The sequence below is a fragment of the Elaeis guineensis genome, chromosome 3 (genome assembly GCF_000442705.2).
Source record: "Elaeis guineensis isolate ETL-2024a chromosome 3, EG11, whole genome shotgun sequence".
NCBI classification, from domain to species: Eukaryota; Viridiplantae; Streptophyta; class Magnoliopsida; order Arecales; family Arecaceae; genus Elaeis; species Elaeis guineensis.
In genome coordinates this window covers 109388225-109403741 of record NC_025995.2, presented here as the reverse complement: position 1 = coordinate 109403741, position 15517 = coordinate 109388225, and the positions used below count along the sequence as shown (strand labels likewise).

At 48.7% G+C, this 15517-nt stretch overlaps 1 protein-coding gene across 1 annotated transcript; it reads right to left on the bottom strand.

Annotated features, from left to right (window-relative positions):
* Positions 1 to 12619: 12619 nt before the first annotated feature.
* Positions 12620 to 14685, bottom strand: LOC140856315 (polyketide synthase 1-like). The gene is made up of 3 exons (XM_073253423.1): positions 14325 to 14685; positions 13234 to 13829; positions 12620 to 12910 (listed from the first exon to the last, which is right to left on the bottom strand). Exons 1-3 carry the CDS (start codon positions 14500 to 14502, stop codon positions 12620 to 12622), a joined length of 1065 nt encoding a protein of 354 aa, XP_073109524.1. The 5' UTR covers positions 14503 to 14685.
* Positions 14686 to 15517: the final 832 nt, after the last annotated feature.

Sequence of the window (15517 nt, the reverse complement as noted above, 5' to 3'; positions counted from 1 at the left end):
AGACCCTCCGACGCTCAAATCAGTTCTCTGCCTCAACAAGAATGGAGTGCTCGAACGAAAATTTTAGCAGAGTTTTGAGATAGAAATTAGAGCTTAGAGAATAACGTATCTGGGATCCCCTTTTTATAGGCGGAGGGTGCAACAGACTGATAACGACGTTTGTAACCGCCTGGTAGTGGGCCGTTCCAGGCCATAAGGAGTTGGTTGCGGAGAGTAGTGGCGTCAGGGGCTGTTCAGAGCCACGTGGAGCTTGTCGCAGGGAGTGGAGTAGTGTCTGTTGTCACGACTTGCCAGAGAGTGGTGGAGCCGCGTGGAATCCGTCGCAGGAAGTGGAGCAGAGTCGTGGCCATTACTGTGGCCTGCCAGGGAGTCTAGGCCTGTCGGCCGAAGCTCGGTTGAGGTCTGGCAGAGAGAGGTAGCTCTCCATCTGAGAGGAGCTCGGATGTTGCTGGCGAGCCTTCTACCGTTGGGTGCCTTGGGCACTAGTACTGCAGGTGAGGGCCATTCGCTGTAGGAGCTCGGTCAGGGGCTTTTCGTAGATGAAGTTCAGTTTCACGCAGAATTCGGCAGAAGGTCGACCGACCATGGATGTCGGATGGCGCTGGAGAGGTTCATCCGCTGGAGGGGTTCGGTTGCTGGAGTCCGTGCATTGTAGGAGTTCGTCCGAAATTTGTCTGCTACAGAAGTTCGGTCAGAGTCCGGTCTCCGTAGAAGTTCGGATGGGGATCATTTGTCGAGGAAGCTCGGTCGAAGTCTGCCTATAATAGAAGTTCGGAAGGAATTCGTTCACAATAGAAGCTCAGGTGGAGGCTTACAGTAGAAATCCGATGTGGACCGCTCATAGTAGAAATTCGGAGCAGATCGCTTGTAGTAGGAATTCAGAGTAGACCGCTTGTGGTGGGAGCCTGGAGTCCGGCCCTTGTCAGAATTCAGATGAGGTCCATCTGCGATAGGAGCTTGGGGCTGAAGTTCGGCTCTCGTAGGAGCTCGGACGAAGTCTACCCGCAGTCGGAGTTCGGGGAAGAAGTTCGGCTCCCGTAGGAGCTCGGACGAAGTCTACCTGCAGTCAGAGTTCGGGGAAGAAGTCCGGCTCCCATAGGAGCTCGGACGAAGTGTAGAAGGTGGTCGGCCACCGTAGAAACTTGGATGGAGTCCGTCCGTCGTGGAGAACTCGGTCGACACTGGTGGGGGTTTATCCGTCGGCAGGACTTGAGAATGTTGCGGAGGCTCGGCCGCCGGAGAGGTTCGGAAAGATGTCGCCGAAGGTCAGACGTCGGTAGAATCCCGGGAGGATCACTCCTGACACGAACTTCGGCTGGGGGGTATTTTATACCCAACACTAGTCCCCCTACTTTCGAGTTCGAGTTTCGAATGAAGGAAGTACAGAGAAATTTTCACAGCCGAAGTTGCTCCCTTGAATCCTGTGCACGATCGCCCTCAGATATTTTGGCATTTAATGCGCGCGTGCTGGGATCTTTTCAAATCGGGGCGATCCGAAGAGACTTTTCGAAATTTCCGCTAGAGCGTCACTCCAGGTACGATGCAGTAATGGCCTTGTCAGCTGTCAGCCGCTTTTAGCCGCCTGCTATGGCGAGTGGGACACGTGGCGAACATAGGTCGGCCTGGGGAGATCCGCGATCATTATAGCACCGGATCTCAGGGTCTATTTAAACCCGCCCTTCCGCCTCCAGGAGTTTCATTTTGTCTGAAAGTCCTGTTGGTCCCCGCCTACTCTCCGAAAGCTCTGACCTTCCTTGGCATCCGCTTTGGCCCTAGGTGTTCTTCGAGTCATCCCTGTCCCTGCACCTCTGCATCCTTCGGAGCGACTTAGGTTAGTCCCGAAACTTTCGTTCCTTCTTTTGCCATCTAGGTGCCCCTTCTTCTCCATTTTTCTTCTGCCGCATTCTACTTGTTTGGTCCCCCACGAACCTTTCGCCTCTTATTTCGCCTGATCTCTCCGGGATTTTTAGGGTTCTTGCTTGAAATATCTTCTGGCACCTCTGCCTCTAGCGGTTCCAAGAGCTCGTCTGCCTCAGTCCTCCAGAGCCCTCATACTGTAGACGAACCCACATCTAGGGCTGGGCCTCGTTCGATTTTTGCGTCGGGCGTCATTCCCTGTTCTCTGACTCCGGATGAACTCTTACTGATAAATGTTCAGTATGGAGTTCCTCCGGAGTACGATCTGGAGCTTCCTGATCCCGTCGATCGGGCTAGCACCCCCTCCACCTGGCCGCTTCTGCCTGTACCAGGAGGCCTTCCGTGCTGGGCTCCGGCTTCCGCTTCCGTCCTTCGTCGTCGCTCTTTTCCGTTTTCTAAACATTTCTTTAGCTTCAGTCACGTCGAATTTCTTTAGGTTTTTGATAGGGATCCTCTCCCTTTGCCATGTAGTCGAAGTTCAGTCATCTCTTTCTTTGTTTAGGTATTTTTACACCTTCAAGCGCCACCCCTCAGCAAAAGACTGGTGGTACTTCTCCCCCCAATTCGGCAAGAAGGGGTTACTGAAAGGTGCTCCCTCTTCTATCCATAACTGGAAGGGGAAGTACCTCCACGTCCAATGCCCAACCTTAAAGTTGGGATTGCCCCCTTGGAGCTCCTTGAGGGACTCTGTCCGTCGGGCTCCTAGCCTGGGGAAGGACGACCTTCAGGCCGTCCGGAAGCTCCTTAGTTATCCAACTCCTTCCCTTCCCAACCTTCTTTAGGAGCAGTTTCTGTTTAACATCGGCTTGAGTCCCCTGGATCCTGCGAGTATTTCATCTTTCCTTTCTTCTTCTTTTCTTCTTCTCTTCTTCTTCTCTCCCCCCTTTTTTTTTTAACTGCACGTCACCTCTTCCTTTTTTACTCCATTGCTGATCTCTTTTTCTCTCTTTCTCTTTTTTTTTTTTAGGAATGGACGTCGAAGCAGTACGGATGCTTGCCAGGGGCCTCAAGGTTCACAAAAGAAAAGGCGCTGCGGCCTCCGGGTCTGCAAAAAAGGCCAGAATGGAGGAAACGAGCTCGGCCACGCCTGCCCAGGCGGCTCTCACGGTCGATGTTCCTTCAGACGCTGAGCCTCCGGTTCTCCGGGCCTCTTCAAGGAGTTCTCCCGCCGAGGTTCCCGCCTCGGGGGCCCGCTTCGAGGAGGTGCCAGGGGTTGAGAGGGGGAGGAGAAAGAAGACGGTGGCCCGCAGGGTCAGCGGCCGCCGAGCCGCCATCGAAGAATCCCACGGCTCCGAGGAAGAGCCGGTGGAGAATCCCTTTAATGACAGGGACCTGATAAAGCGACTGGTCGACGGGTGCGTCCTGCCCGAAGTCGTCCAGAGGATCGTTCGCGCCGATCCCGAATAGCGGGTTTGGGACTCTCAGGGTCCTTTCTCGAGGTAAACAGATTCACTTTCCTCCTTCCCCTCGCTCCTTCATTCAATTAACTTCTCAACTTTCATTCTGACCTCCTGGCCGCCCTTGCAGATCGGGCACCAGCTCCTCGCCAACATCGAGGCGACGAACAAGGCGAGGAGGGATGCCATCCAGGCGGAGGAGGGCCACCGGACCGAGGCCGCCCACCTCAAGAAAAAAGCTGTCGAGGTAGCCAACCTCCAAGAGGCTCTTGAGAAAGAAAAGCAGGCCTCGGAGGAGATGGTGAGGAAGGCGGAGGCCGAGGTCACAAATTTGACGAAGCAAATTCCGGTTCTGATCTCGGAGGCCAGGGTCCAAGCGGTGGAGGAGTTCAAGGCTTCTGCTGAGATGAGGGACCTGAACGTCAAGTTCGGCCAAGATGCATTCATCAAAGGATTCGAGCTCTGCCAAGAGAAGATGGTCAAGAAATTTTTCGAGCTCGACTTCAGCTTCTTGGACGAGGCATCTGAAGATGAAGCCCGGCCCTCTCCTGCTGCCGCTGCCACCGCAGCCCCCTTCCAAGAACACCGAGCTCCCCAACTCCTACTTCGGAGGTTTGAGACCTCTGACTTTGTATTTTTCTTTTACTGCAATTTCTCTTTTCCCTTTTGTCTTTAAAAAAATATTCAATCAATAAAATTGGGTTTCTCCTTATGGGGGGCTTCTCTACTCTTTTCTTTTCTTCTCTTTTTTTTTTCTGCAATGAGTCGCGCCTTGACGCTTTTGTCTCCCGATGGCAGTGTCCTGCCGAAGCGCTTCCCTTGCCCCAAGGAGTTCCGCTGAAGTCCACGATCCGACATCTAAGGAAGAAAGTTCGTCATTTAACAAAAAAGTCGAAGAAGATGGAGGACGAACTTCGCAGACTGAGGGAGAGCCACTCTGAGGCCACTGCGGAGGCCACCTACTTTCGGAACCTCCACGTGAAGGGGATCATGGAGTATAGTCGGAGGAAAGCGAACTTCGAGAAGGAGCTCGAGGAACATAAGAAGCACGCCAGCGATCGATCTTGGGCTCAAGCTTCCAAGATCAGCTCTCTTAGAGCGGAGCTGTCGGCTGCACAGGAAAGGATCGACCAGTTGGAAGGAAGCTCATCCTGGCTTTCGACTCGGGCCGACAGCGATCGAGAATGGTCGAAGAAGTTCTCTGACCTTCAGCAACAGCTCCAGGACACTGAGGTGAACTATAATGCGTACCGGGCCGGCTGGTGCAAGCAGGTGGACGACTATAGGAGGAAGCTCAGGACGGCGACCGACGAGGTTGCCCGCCTCCAAAGGTAGTTATCCGAAGGAGCCCAGTTTGCTCCTGTTCAAGATCCCGACGAACTCCAATCCCTGAGAGGAACCATAGAAGGGCTATCCATCGCCCTTGGGGAGGGGAAGGCTGAGCTGCAGCAGTTGAAGATCCAGCTGGTATACGAGCAGCAGACGGTCAAGGATGCGGAGGCGGAATCCGAGGTCCTGAAAAAGAGGCTCCGAGAGGCATAGAACGAAAGCCAACGATTTCATCGGAGGTATATGAAGATGCTAATGAGGGAGAAAGAATTGGAAGAAGAAGTCGAAAGCTTAAGGCACTCCCTGATGAGGGTCGAAGCCGAAAGTTCGAAGTCAGAAGAAGCCGGGCCCCCTTAGGGCTCTTTTTGCCTTTCGTCCTTCTATGTGTCTTCTTTTGCCATTTTTTTTTCTCTTTTTGGCCTTCTGTGCTCTGTAACGCATACCTTGCTAACGAAATGAAAAGAAGATTTTTGTTACCTTGCCCGCGCGATGTGTTGAATTGTCGTCCACCAAACTTCTTTCATTTTTCATCTCGTTCGATGTCGATGTTGTCCGAAAGTTCCTTGTTCATTTTTGCATTAGGTCGTCATTATCGAATTTCTTGTGTTTTTTGATTTGTTCGACGTCGACATTGTTTGAAGGTTCCTAGCCGTCGTCGTGTTAATTTGCCTTTTCGTTCGTGACCGTAGATCTCCCTTTCTCTTTCTCCTTTTTCACGGAGACGAGATCCTTTGTGTCTTTGGTATGGTTTGGCTTCCATTTTTCGCTGGTGTAGTCCGCCGCTTTTTCTACACATCTCCTTCCTCCTTTTAAGCAAGGGTTCTCCCTAGCTCTTTACGGGGTCGCGGTAGCGTAGAAGGGCCGTCGAGAAGGTTCTCTTCTTTCTTATCAGATCTCGAATGGTCGGATCTTAGTTGGTGTCAGGACGAGGTTCTTCTCCTATTTCTGATGCAGTCAATTTCAGCTCAAGTTAGGACGAGGTTCCTCCCCTGTTTCTAACATGGCTGTGGGGGCATATATGGGCATTGCAGGGCCTCTCCCCCCATCCGATCTAAGGATAACTGGACCTTCGACTTTGCTCATGTTAGGACGAGGTTCTCCTCCTTCCCTAATAAGGCGGTGGGGGCACATATGGGCGCTGTAGGGCCTCTCCTCCCATTCGATCTAAAAATAACCGGGCCTTCGGCCTTGCTCATGTTAGGGCGAGGTTCTCCTCCTGTCCCTAACATGGCTGTGGGGGCACACAAGGGCGTTGTAGGGCCTCTCCCTCCATCCGGTCTAAAAATAATCGGGCCTTCGGCCTTGCTCATGTTAGGACAAGGTTCTCCTCCTGTCCCTAACATGGCTGTGGGGGCACATAAGGACGTTGTAGGGCCTCTCCCCCCATCCGATCTAAAAATAATCAGGCCTTCGGCCTTGCTCATGTTAGGGCGAGGTTCTCCTCCTGTCCCTAACATGGCTGTGGGGGCACATAAGGGCATTGTAGGGCCTCTCCCCCCATCCAGTCTAAAAATAATCGGGCCTTCGGCCTTGCCCATATTAGGATCTGTTTTCGTTGTCTGAAGGGGTTATCCCCTGTCGTTACAAGTTCATGCAAAAAGAGAAAGATATGCAAATCTGAAAGGAATCTTAATTTAAAGCGAAGTCGTTCGCAATATATTTACAGGTTTTTCAAATCTCAGGGCTGTAGGAGGTCTACTCCCCATCAAGGTCCTCCAGAGATGGAGTTGATGATCCCAATTGGAGGTCGATCTCCGGGCTGCTCTTCCCTCCTCGGCGGCTCAGGTTGTGGCAGGGCCCTTGGCCGATTTTCTCTACCCTCAGACCGACGTCGAATGAACCTGTCGAGCCGATCTCGTCTGATGAGCTCCTCGATCTCGTCTCGGAGTTGAATGCATTCCTCTGTGTCGTGGCCGTGGTCACGATGGTAGAGGCAGAACTTGTTAGGATTGTGCTTCCCGAGGTGTGTGCGCATCCTTTCTGGCCTTGGGAGCTGCTCTCTGACTTCCATCAGCACCTGGGTTTTCGACGCGTTGAGGGGGGCATAGCGGCGGAATCTTCCTGGAGGAGAGCCCCATCGAACCCTGCACTCCGGGCTTCTCTGCCCGCGCGCTCGGGGAGGAGTCTGGGCGCATTTGTATCCGGGAGGAGTTCGAGAACGTGGCCGAGCTTCTCTCGGACCTTTTTCGACTGCGGGCTTACTCGAGTCTCCCGCCTGCCGCTCTCTCTCGGTCTCCTCATCCTTCATCTTGAAGGCTTCTTCTGCTCGAGCGTACCCTTCGGCTCGAGCCAGCAAATCGGCAAAATCCCTGGGGTACTTCTTTTCCAGGAAGAATAGAAGGTCGTTCTTTTGAAGGCCGCCTTTTAGAGTGGCCATCACGAACGATTGGTCCAAGTTTCAGACCTCCAACGCGGCGACGTTGAAACGGTTGACGTAAGCTCGGATGGACTCCCCCTCCCTTTGCTTGATGTTGATGAGGGACTCCGAGCCCCTCCAAGGACGCCGGCTGCTAACAAAATGAGCTGCAAACTGGTGGCTCATCTGATCGAAGGAAAAGATGGTACCCGACTTCAGCGCCGAGTACCAGTTTCTCGCTGCTCCTTTCAAGGTGGATGGGAAAGCTCAGCACAGGATGGCGTCCGACGCGCCATGAAGTAGCATCATTATCTGGAAGGTCTCCAGGTGGTCAACTGGGTCTGAAGTCCCGTCGTAGCTTTCAAATTGAGAGAGCTTGAAGTTTGGCAGGATCGATTCCTGCATGATCATTTGAGAGAACGGAGGGTCAGTACAAATGTCCTCACCATAAGCGAGGGGAGCGTGGCGGAGTTCTTCGATCTGCCGGTTCATCTCCTGGAGCTTTCGATCCAGGAAATCCTCTTGACTACGGGTCTCGAGGGTCTTCTGACAGAATGGAGATAGAGATCTTCCAGGAGTAGAATCATGATCCGACTGAGGGCTCTCCACCCTCGGATTCATCTTTCTGGGAAAGACGAGGCGACTGGCCCAAGTGGCCCATCCTACCGTCGGATTTTGGAGTTCCGACGACGTTCTCTCCAGTCGCACTGACGCCTGCGGCTGTTGCTGCTGCTGCATGGCCTGCACCGCTTCAGTGAGGCCTCTGATCTGCTGAACCAGTAGGTCGAATTGCTCCGTGCCAACCGCCGTTGTCGGAGGAGGAGGAGGAGCCTGGGAAACTGGAGGTGAGGCCGGAGCCTGAGATCTGGCCGCGGAGGCTGTGGATCGCCGGGTGGATGCTTTGTGGGGAGGTATTGGGCGAAGATCCAGTAGAGGAAGGAGAAGAGGATGTCGGAGAAGATGACCGAAGGTGGTCCCGTTGAGTGCTCCTTTAAGAACAAGGGTACTGCGAAGACAGCCCCCCTTCCTCTAGCGCCAATCCTGTTGGTGCAAAAATCTGCCGGCGTCGGAGAAGCTGGAGTCGAGCGAGTCGCGGTCGCCATCGGGACCTGCAAAGAAAGTCTAAACCGGAGTTGGGGGTGCTCCGGCAAGACCCTCCGACGCTCAAGTCAGTTCTCTGCCTCAACAAGAATGGAGTGCTCGAACGGAAATTTTAGCAGAGTTTTGAGATAGAAATTAGAGCTTAGAGAATAACTTATCTGGGATCCCCTTTTTATAGGTGGAGGGTGCAACAGACTGATAGCGACGTTTGTAACCGCCTGGTAGTGGGCTGTTCCAGGCCATAAGGAGTTTGTTGCGGAGAGTAGTGGCATCAGGGGCTGTTCAGAGCCACGTGGAGCTTGTCGCGGGGACTGGAGTAGTGTCTGTTGTCGTGACTTACCAGAGAGTGGTGGAGCTGCGCGGAATCCATCGCAGGAAGTGGAGCAGAGTCATGGCCATTACTGTGGCCTGCCAGGGAGTCCAGGCCTGTCGGCCGAAGCTCGATTGCTGGCGAGCCTTCTACCGTTGGGTGCTTTGGGCGCTAGTACTGCAGGCGAGGGCCATTCGCTGTAGGAGCTCGGTCAAGGGCTTTTCGTAGACGAAGTTCGGTTTCACACAGAATTCGACAGAAGGTCGACCGACCGTGGATGTCGAATGGCGCTGGAGAGGTTCATCCACTGGAGGGGTTCGGTTGCTGGAGTCCGTGCATCATAGGAGTTCGTCCAGAATCTATCTGCTACAGAAGTTCGATCGGAGTCCGGTCTCCGTAGAAGTCCGGATGGGGATCATTTGTCGAGGAAGCTCGGCCGAAGCCTGCCTGCAATAGAAGTTCGAAAGGAATTCGTTCACAATAGAAGTTCAGGTGGAGGCTTACAGTAGAAATCCAACGTGGACCGTTCGTAGTAGAAATTCAGAGCAGACCGCTTGTAGTAGGAATTCGAAGGAGACCGCTTGTGGTGGGGGCCTGGAGTCCGACCCTTGTCAGAATTCAGATGAGGCCCACCTGCGATAAGAGCTTGGGGCTGAAGTTCGGCTCTCGTAGGAGCTCGGACGAAGTCTACCCGCAGTCGGAGTTCGGAGAAGAAGTCCGGCTCCCGTAGGAGCTCGGACGAAGTCTACCTGCAGTCGGAGTTCGGGGAAGAAGTCCGGCTCCCGTAGGAGCTCGGACGAAGTTTACCTGCAGTCGGAGTTCGGGGAAGAAGTCCGGCTCCCATAGGAGCTCGGGCGAAGTGTAGAAGGTGGTCGGCCACCGTAGAAACTTGGATGGAGTCCGTTCGTCGTGGAGAACCCGGTCGACACTGGTGGGGGTTTATCCGTCGGCAGGACTTGAGAACGTTGCGGAGGCTCGACCGTCGGAGAGGTTCGGAAAGATGTCGTCGAAGGTCGGACGTCGGTAAAATCCCGGGAGGATCACTCCTGACACGAACTTCGACTGGGGGGTATTTTATACCCAACAATTTTCATTGTTAAAAAATTTTTGATAAAAAATTTTAATCATAAAAAAAATATTTGCTACGAATTATAACATCGTAAATAAATAAAAAATTAATAGCGATGAAAATATTTTCATCATTTTTAATTTAATTAAAATTTTTTTAAAATAAAATTTTTAAAAATTTTTAGCGATGAAAAATTTTGCATCGCAAATAACATTTTTTGCAATGAAAATTTTTCATCGCTATTAATTTAATAATAAATTTTTTAAAAATCAAATTTAAATAATATTAGTGACATAAAATTTACGTCATAAATATAATAATTTTTGACAAAAATTTTTGTCACTAATAATTATTTATGATGAATAAATTTTCGTCGCTATTAATTTTATATAAAATTTTAATAATTTTGTATTTATTAAAAAATTAAATTATCATACTAAAATATTTTTGACAACCAATATTTCATCAAAAATAGTTTCATCGCTAATAATTTAAATATATTTTTTTAAAAAAATAATTTATGAATATATATTTTTAATTTATATTTATAATATTTTTTATAAATTAAAAATAAAAAATAAAAATAAAAAATTTGCATAATAAATTCATAAATAAATTTTATTATTTTATTATTTTAAATTAAAATTATAACATATTTGAAATAAAAATAAAAAACTATATGAAGAAGCCATCAAGCGTCGGCATTTGGAGAACGAGCTGGGGAAAGAGAGCGCTCGAAAGAACTCGGACCGGCTTCCTGCTGCCTCATCAGCTGTATCGTCTGTTCTATCTGTGCCATCCACTCCATCATCTGGATCTGAAGCTGCTGATACTCGTCGACGCATGCACCCAACTCTTGAGCTCGCTGCTCAGTCCGCTGTCGATCCTCGACAGTCTGCCTCTATACCTCCGTCAATCGAGCCTCACAGATAAAATGGATGTTAGCCCTAGACGAGTGTGAGGATGAGAGAGTAGTGATCTCATACCCTAGATTCTTAATATAATAGGATCTCGTACCAAGCATCTGATCACAGATCTCATCATCTGTGGGTGTGGTCGAACCCTCAGGGGTTGGCTGGGATCTCATGTCTGTCATACAGTCCTAAAAATTAAAGTTATAGCTATTTTAATTTTGTAATAAAAATCAGACTGTGAATGAAAAAATAATTGAAAAAACTTATAAAGAGCTCCTGGCTCCCCGTCTTCCACTCTCCTGACCGTCACTGGTAGGTCCACTAGTAGATATCGATCCTACCAAGAAGCTCGTCACTCTCAGCATCTCTCTGTAATTTGAGAATAATTAATTAAAATTTTTTTAAATAACTAGAAAATTATATATTAATTAAAAATTAAAAATTATCTGTCATGTGCTCCATGTGACGAGCGAACGATCTCGAACCCCCACCATGCAGTACGGTCTGTCTCGTCTGATTCGCAGCATTCTAAGCACATCTTCTCTGTACAGTTATCAGTCAAATTAGTAAATAATAAATTTAATTTAAGAATAAATGATTCAATCATTAAACTCAAAAAAAAAAAAAAGTTTAGATGTGTAATCTGATATGTCGAATCATCGTAATGCCGGCATATGACAGTCCAATCATCCATAGTGATGCTACCATAGGGCTGCTGCCGCACTGCCTCCTCTCCATGATCCTACATCATATGGTACTAATGCTGATGCATGTGATGGCGATAATCCTTGAAATGCAACGATAAATGAGTGTCCACTGCTCGCCGCACACGATCCTCCTAAAATTCAATGATGTTGAATACACCTTGCCAATAACAAATATTAGAAGAATACTATGTAAATTAAATATTCATAATATAATTTATTTTATCTGTAAGTGGGTATAGAAAATCTCTGTCTGAGCCGGTAGAACATGGCGCCAATCGAAAAGCATCATGGGGGCATAGCTGCGGCATATAATGCCCAGCTTAGTCTGCCACGGCTCGCACTATCTCCTAATGGGCCTGGTGTAGTCGGGTGGTATCTCGATACGGAGATACTGTTTCGGGTGCTCGCATCTCTAACGCTCTAGAGCGAAGTTCTTCGATGGACCTCACCCTCGCCTCACTATCGATGAAGACTGGCCTGAAACAATAATAAATAAATCATTAGTATGATAGCTATCCAAATAAAAGAATTAAATTTTATTATATAAAAAATATAATAATACCATTCGGATCCGTCTCACTCGGACCTGTCTCGCTGGGACCCACCAGTGCAGGACCTTCTGATGATGGAACTGGTGCGGCAGTAGAAATCGATGAAGGTGCCTCAGCCTCTGAGGTAGACAGCGAACACGAACATCATCGTCTGTCTCCTAATGCCATACTTGTAACTTTTGATATATAAATGAATATAATATTAAATAATAATAATGAAAACTATAAGTAGTTGAGCAAGTAATAAATATAAAATAAATTTATGCAACAAATATAAAATAAACTATAAGCAGTTGAGCATGCAAAATAATATTAACGCAAAATAATAACATAAAACCTAATCCCGAGGACTCGATGATTTTTTTTAAATATTTTTATCTAAATTTATTTTAAAATTTTTTATTTTTTTTTAAAAATATTTTTTATTTAAAAATATTTTTTTAAAAATAATTTTTTTTCTGAACGAGCTTCAGACTCGGCCTCCCATGGCCCTTACTATGATGCCGGCGCTGTCACACACCCCGTAGTGCTTGGACTCGGCCCCCGTGACCCCCGCTCCCACGGCACTGGTGCTGGTGCCGTCACACACTTTGCACCGCCCGAACTTGGCCTCCCACAGCCCCCACTCCCTCAATGCTGACGCTGTCACAGACCCTGCACCGTCCGGATCAGATCTTGATCTGGATCTCAATCTGAATCGAGGTCTCAACCTGGATTCTGACATCGATCCAATTCGGATCATGATTTAGATTTTATTTTTATTAATTAAATAATAAAATATTTGATTAATATTTTATTTATTTTATTTATTTCTATTTTTTCTTTGTTTTCTTTTTTTTTCTTTTTTTCCCCCTCCTTTCTCTCTTCCCTTCCTCCCTCCCCACCGTGCAAACCCCTCCCCATTGTCGCCCCCTCCCTGGCCTCGTCTCCCCCGACCGCCGACCGCCCCCTCCCCGACCCCATCCCCGTCACTGCCGGTGGCCCATCCCCGGCCCCATCCCGCCCCCCACCCCATCCCACGTGCCTATGCCCCAAACACCCTCCCCGCCGACCGACAACCTCCCCACCGACCGACCCCCTCCCCAACCTCGTCGCCGTCGGCCACCCCCTTTCCGACCCCATCCCCCCTCTGGCACCATCCCGCCCCACCCCCATTTGGATCCCACCCCCTCCTCGCCGATCGACCCCTCCCTGATCCCATGGCGTCGTCGACAGCCCACGAAACCCCCCCTCCGGCGGATGGCTTCGCCCCTCGGTGGCTAGATCAACACAAAAAAAAAGTGAAAAACTTTACCTTCGGCGAACGACAAACGGTGGGCGATGCGGTCGGACGGTGGACGACGGTGGTGGAGGGGAGAGCACGGAGAGAGGAGAGCTTAAGGAGAGCGAGAGAGATCATGGAAAGAAGAGGAGAGGGGGAAATAAGGATTTCGCGTGGTTTCGCACGAAGAGACGTTGATTTGATATTGATTGAATGCAGGAGTATTAGCGACGTATTTTTTCTTTACTAATAACATTATTTACGATAAAAATTAATTTTTATAGTTAATAATTTTAAAAAAAATTATAAAAAAAATTTTACGAGGTGCCCTTCGATGGCCCCCTCACTGTCTGGCAATATCAGCTGCGCTGCCGAAGCCATTTCAAAGAGCGGCCTCTCAACACCTTGCATTGGATCTGCTCCGACGATAAGTGCCACTGCACCATCAGCGAAGAGAGCCTGGCCTACGAGATTATCGAAGTGAATGTCGTCGGTACCTCGGAAGGTAACGACAGTGATCTCGGAGCATACAACAAGCACGCGAGCACCCTTGTTGTTCTCGACGAGGTCCTTGGCAATGCGGAGTACGGTCCCTCCAGCGAAGCAGCCCTGGGGGTAGAGCATGACTCGCTTGACGGATGGGTTGAGACCGAGGAGTCTGATAAGCTGGTAGTCAGCCCCCGGCATGTCGACGCCACTGGTGGAGCAGACAACGAGGTGGGTGATGTTGGACTCGTGGTGGCCCCACTCCTTGATGGCCTTCATGGTGGCTTCCTTCCCTAGCTTCGGCATCTCCTCCAGCAGGATGTCCTGCCGGGCATCCAGAGAGGACGCCATGTAGGCGCACATGTTCGGGTTCTGCTCGAGGACATCTTCGGTGAGGTACATGTACAGCTTCTTGATCATAGATTTCTCACCTTCAAAATGATGCAACAGATTAACTAGCATCAAGAAACGGGAGACTCATGTAATATCTTTTATTCATTAATTTAGATAATAATAATAATATCGATCATTTTGTTCCTCATCAAGGAGCACATAGGGGTTAGTTTAAGAGAGAGAATCGAAGTCTTGTCGAAGCTTGGATGATGCCAAGCACTAACAGGAAGATGAAGAAATACTGGAATTATGACAGATAATCTGGAACAGCCTGAGAGGGTATGGATATGAATGCATACATGATTTGGATACAAATGTATTATATACGAACAGCTCCCTCCAGATTCCCTTCTTTTTTTTCATTTTTCTTTTGAGAAGAAAGATGGGAACTAGGGAAGGCTCCGGCTCCCTCCATATCATGCATGCATTCTAAGCAGGAGTGCTGGGATAGGCGAACGTCCCCAAGTACTGATTTTATGTATTATAAGCAAAAATATACGAGGAAGCAAGGCATGCAAAAATTAAGCTCTTACATATGCGCTTGAACTTCTCTTTCAGCTCGAGCTTGTGCTCATTTTTGGTGATTCGGAAGTAGAAGTCGGGGTAGGTGCTCTGGTCGACGGCATGAGGAGGGTTGGTAGTTTCGATGGCCATGATCGTGGCCGGGCCGTTGGCCCTCTGTGCCTTGCGAATGGACTGGATGCTGGCCATTCTAAGTGGAAGGGAGATGGAGAGATGGGCAGCTGTTACTGAAGGTTTAATTGTTTAGGGAAGAAGACCAAGGAGTGAGGAGCGTCATGCCCTTGGCTCCCATACATATACCCCTTTGGGTGGAATTATAAAATGAGGAGTGGATGGCGACAGTCTTTGCTAGGCGTTGTCTGGCCACGACTCATCCTGTCCCAGCCACCAAAAAGGTAGCCTGTGCCATCCACCAACCTCCAGGGACATCATCCGTGGGACCGTGGTATAATTGACCAATGGGTATGACCACTGTGTCGTCCATTTCTGCCGCCTCAGCCAATTCACATTTCCCCTCTCTTTCCCCAAATCTCCACCCTAGCCCAAACCCTGAACACCCTCCCTCCACCTCCCCTACCACTGTTTCCGCCGTTGCCCTATTAGTAAATAAACTTAATTGTACTATTATTAGTATTGAAAGTCTAAGAGTTTTGGGAGTCTAAGAGTCATATAGAAACTCTCATTATCTAGAAGATGCATGAATAATTATGAGTTAATAATCTCGGAATATGAATGTGATCCTTGGAAAAAAATGTTATAAATACTTATTTAGTGATGTATTGTATCTAGTAAATTTTTCTAGTGGCTATAAATACCCATGGGGTCATTTTGTAATGCAACAATGAGCATTTAAACCTCTGAGTACCTTCAAAAAATTATAATATTATTTTATTCTGAACCCATCATTCTTCTATTGACAACTTCAAAGCGGTATCAGAGCTATAATATCCACCAATAGTCTCCTCCAATCCTCTTTTTCTCGCCTCACCAAAATAAACTATGAAAATTGGTGCTTGCAAATGAAGGCTCTACTTGGGTCTCAAGATCTTTGGAATCTAGCAGAAGAAAGCTATCAAGAGCCAAGAGAAGGAGAGGCTCTCACCAATCAACAAAGGGAGTCTCGAAAGAGGGATAAGAAAGCTTTATATTTCATCTATCAATCTATAGATGAATCAGTCTTCGAGAAGATCGTGGCAGCAACCAC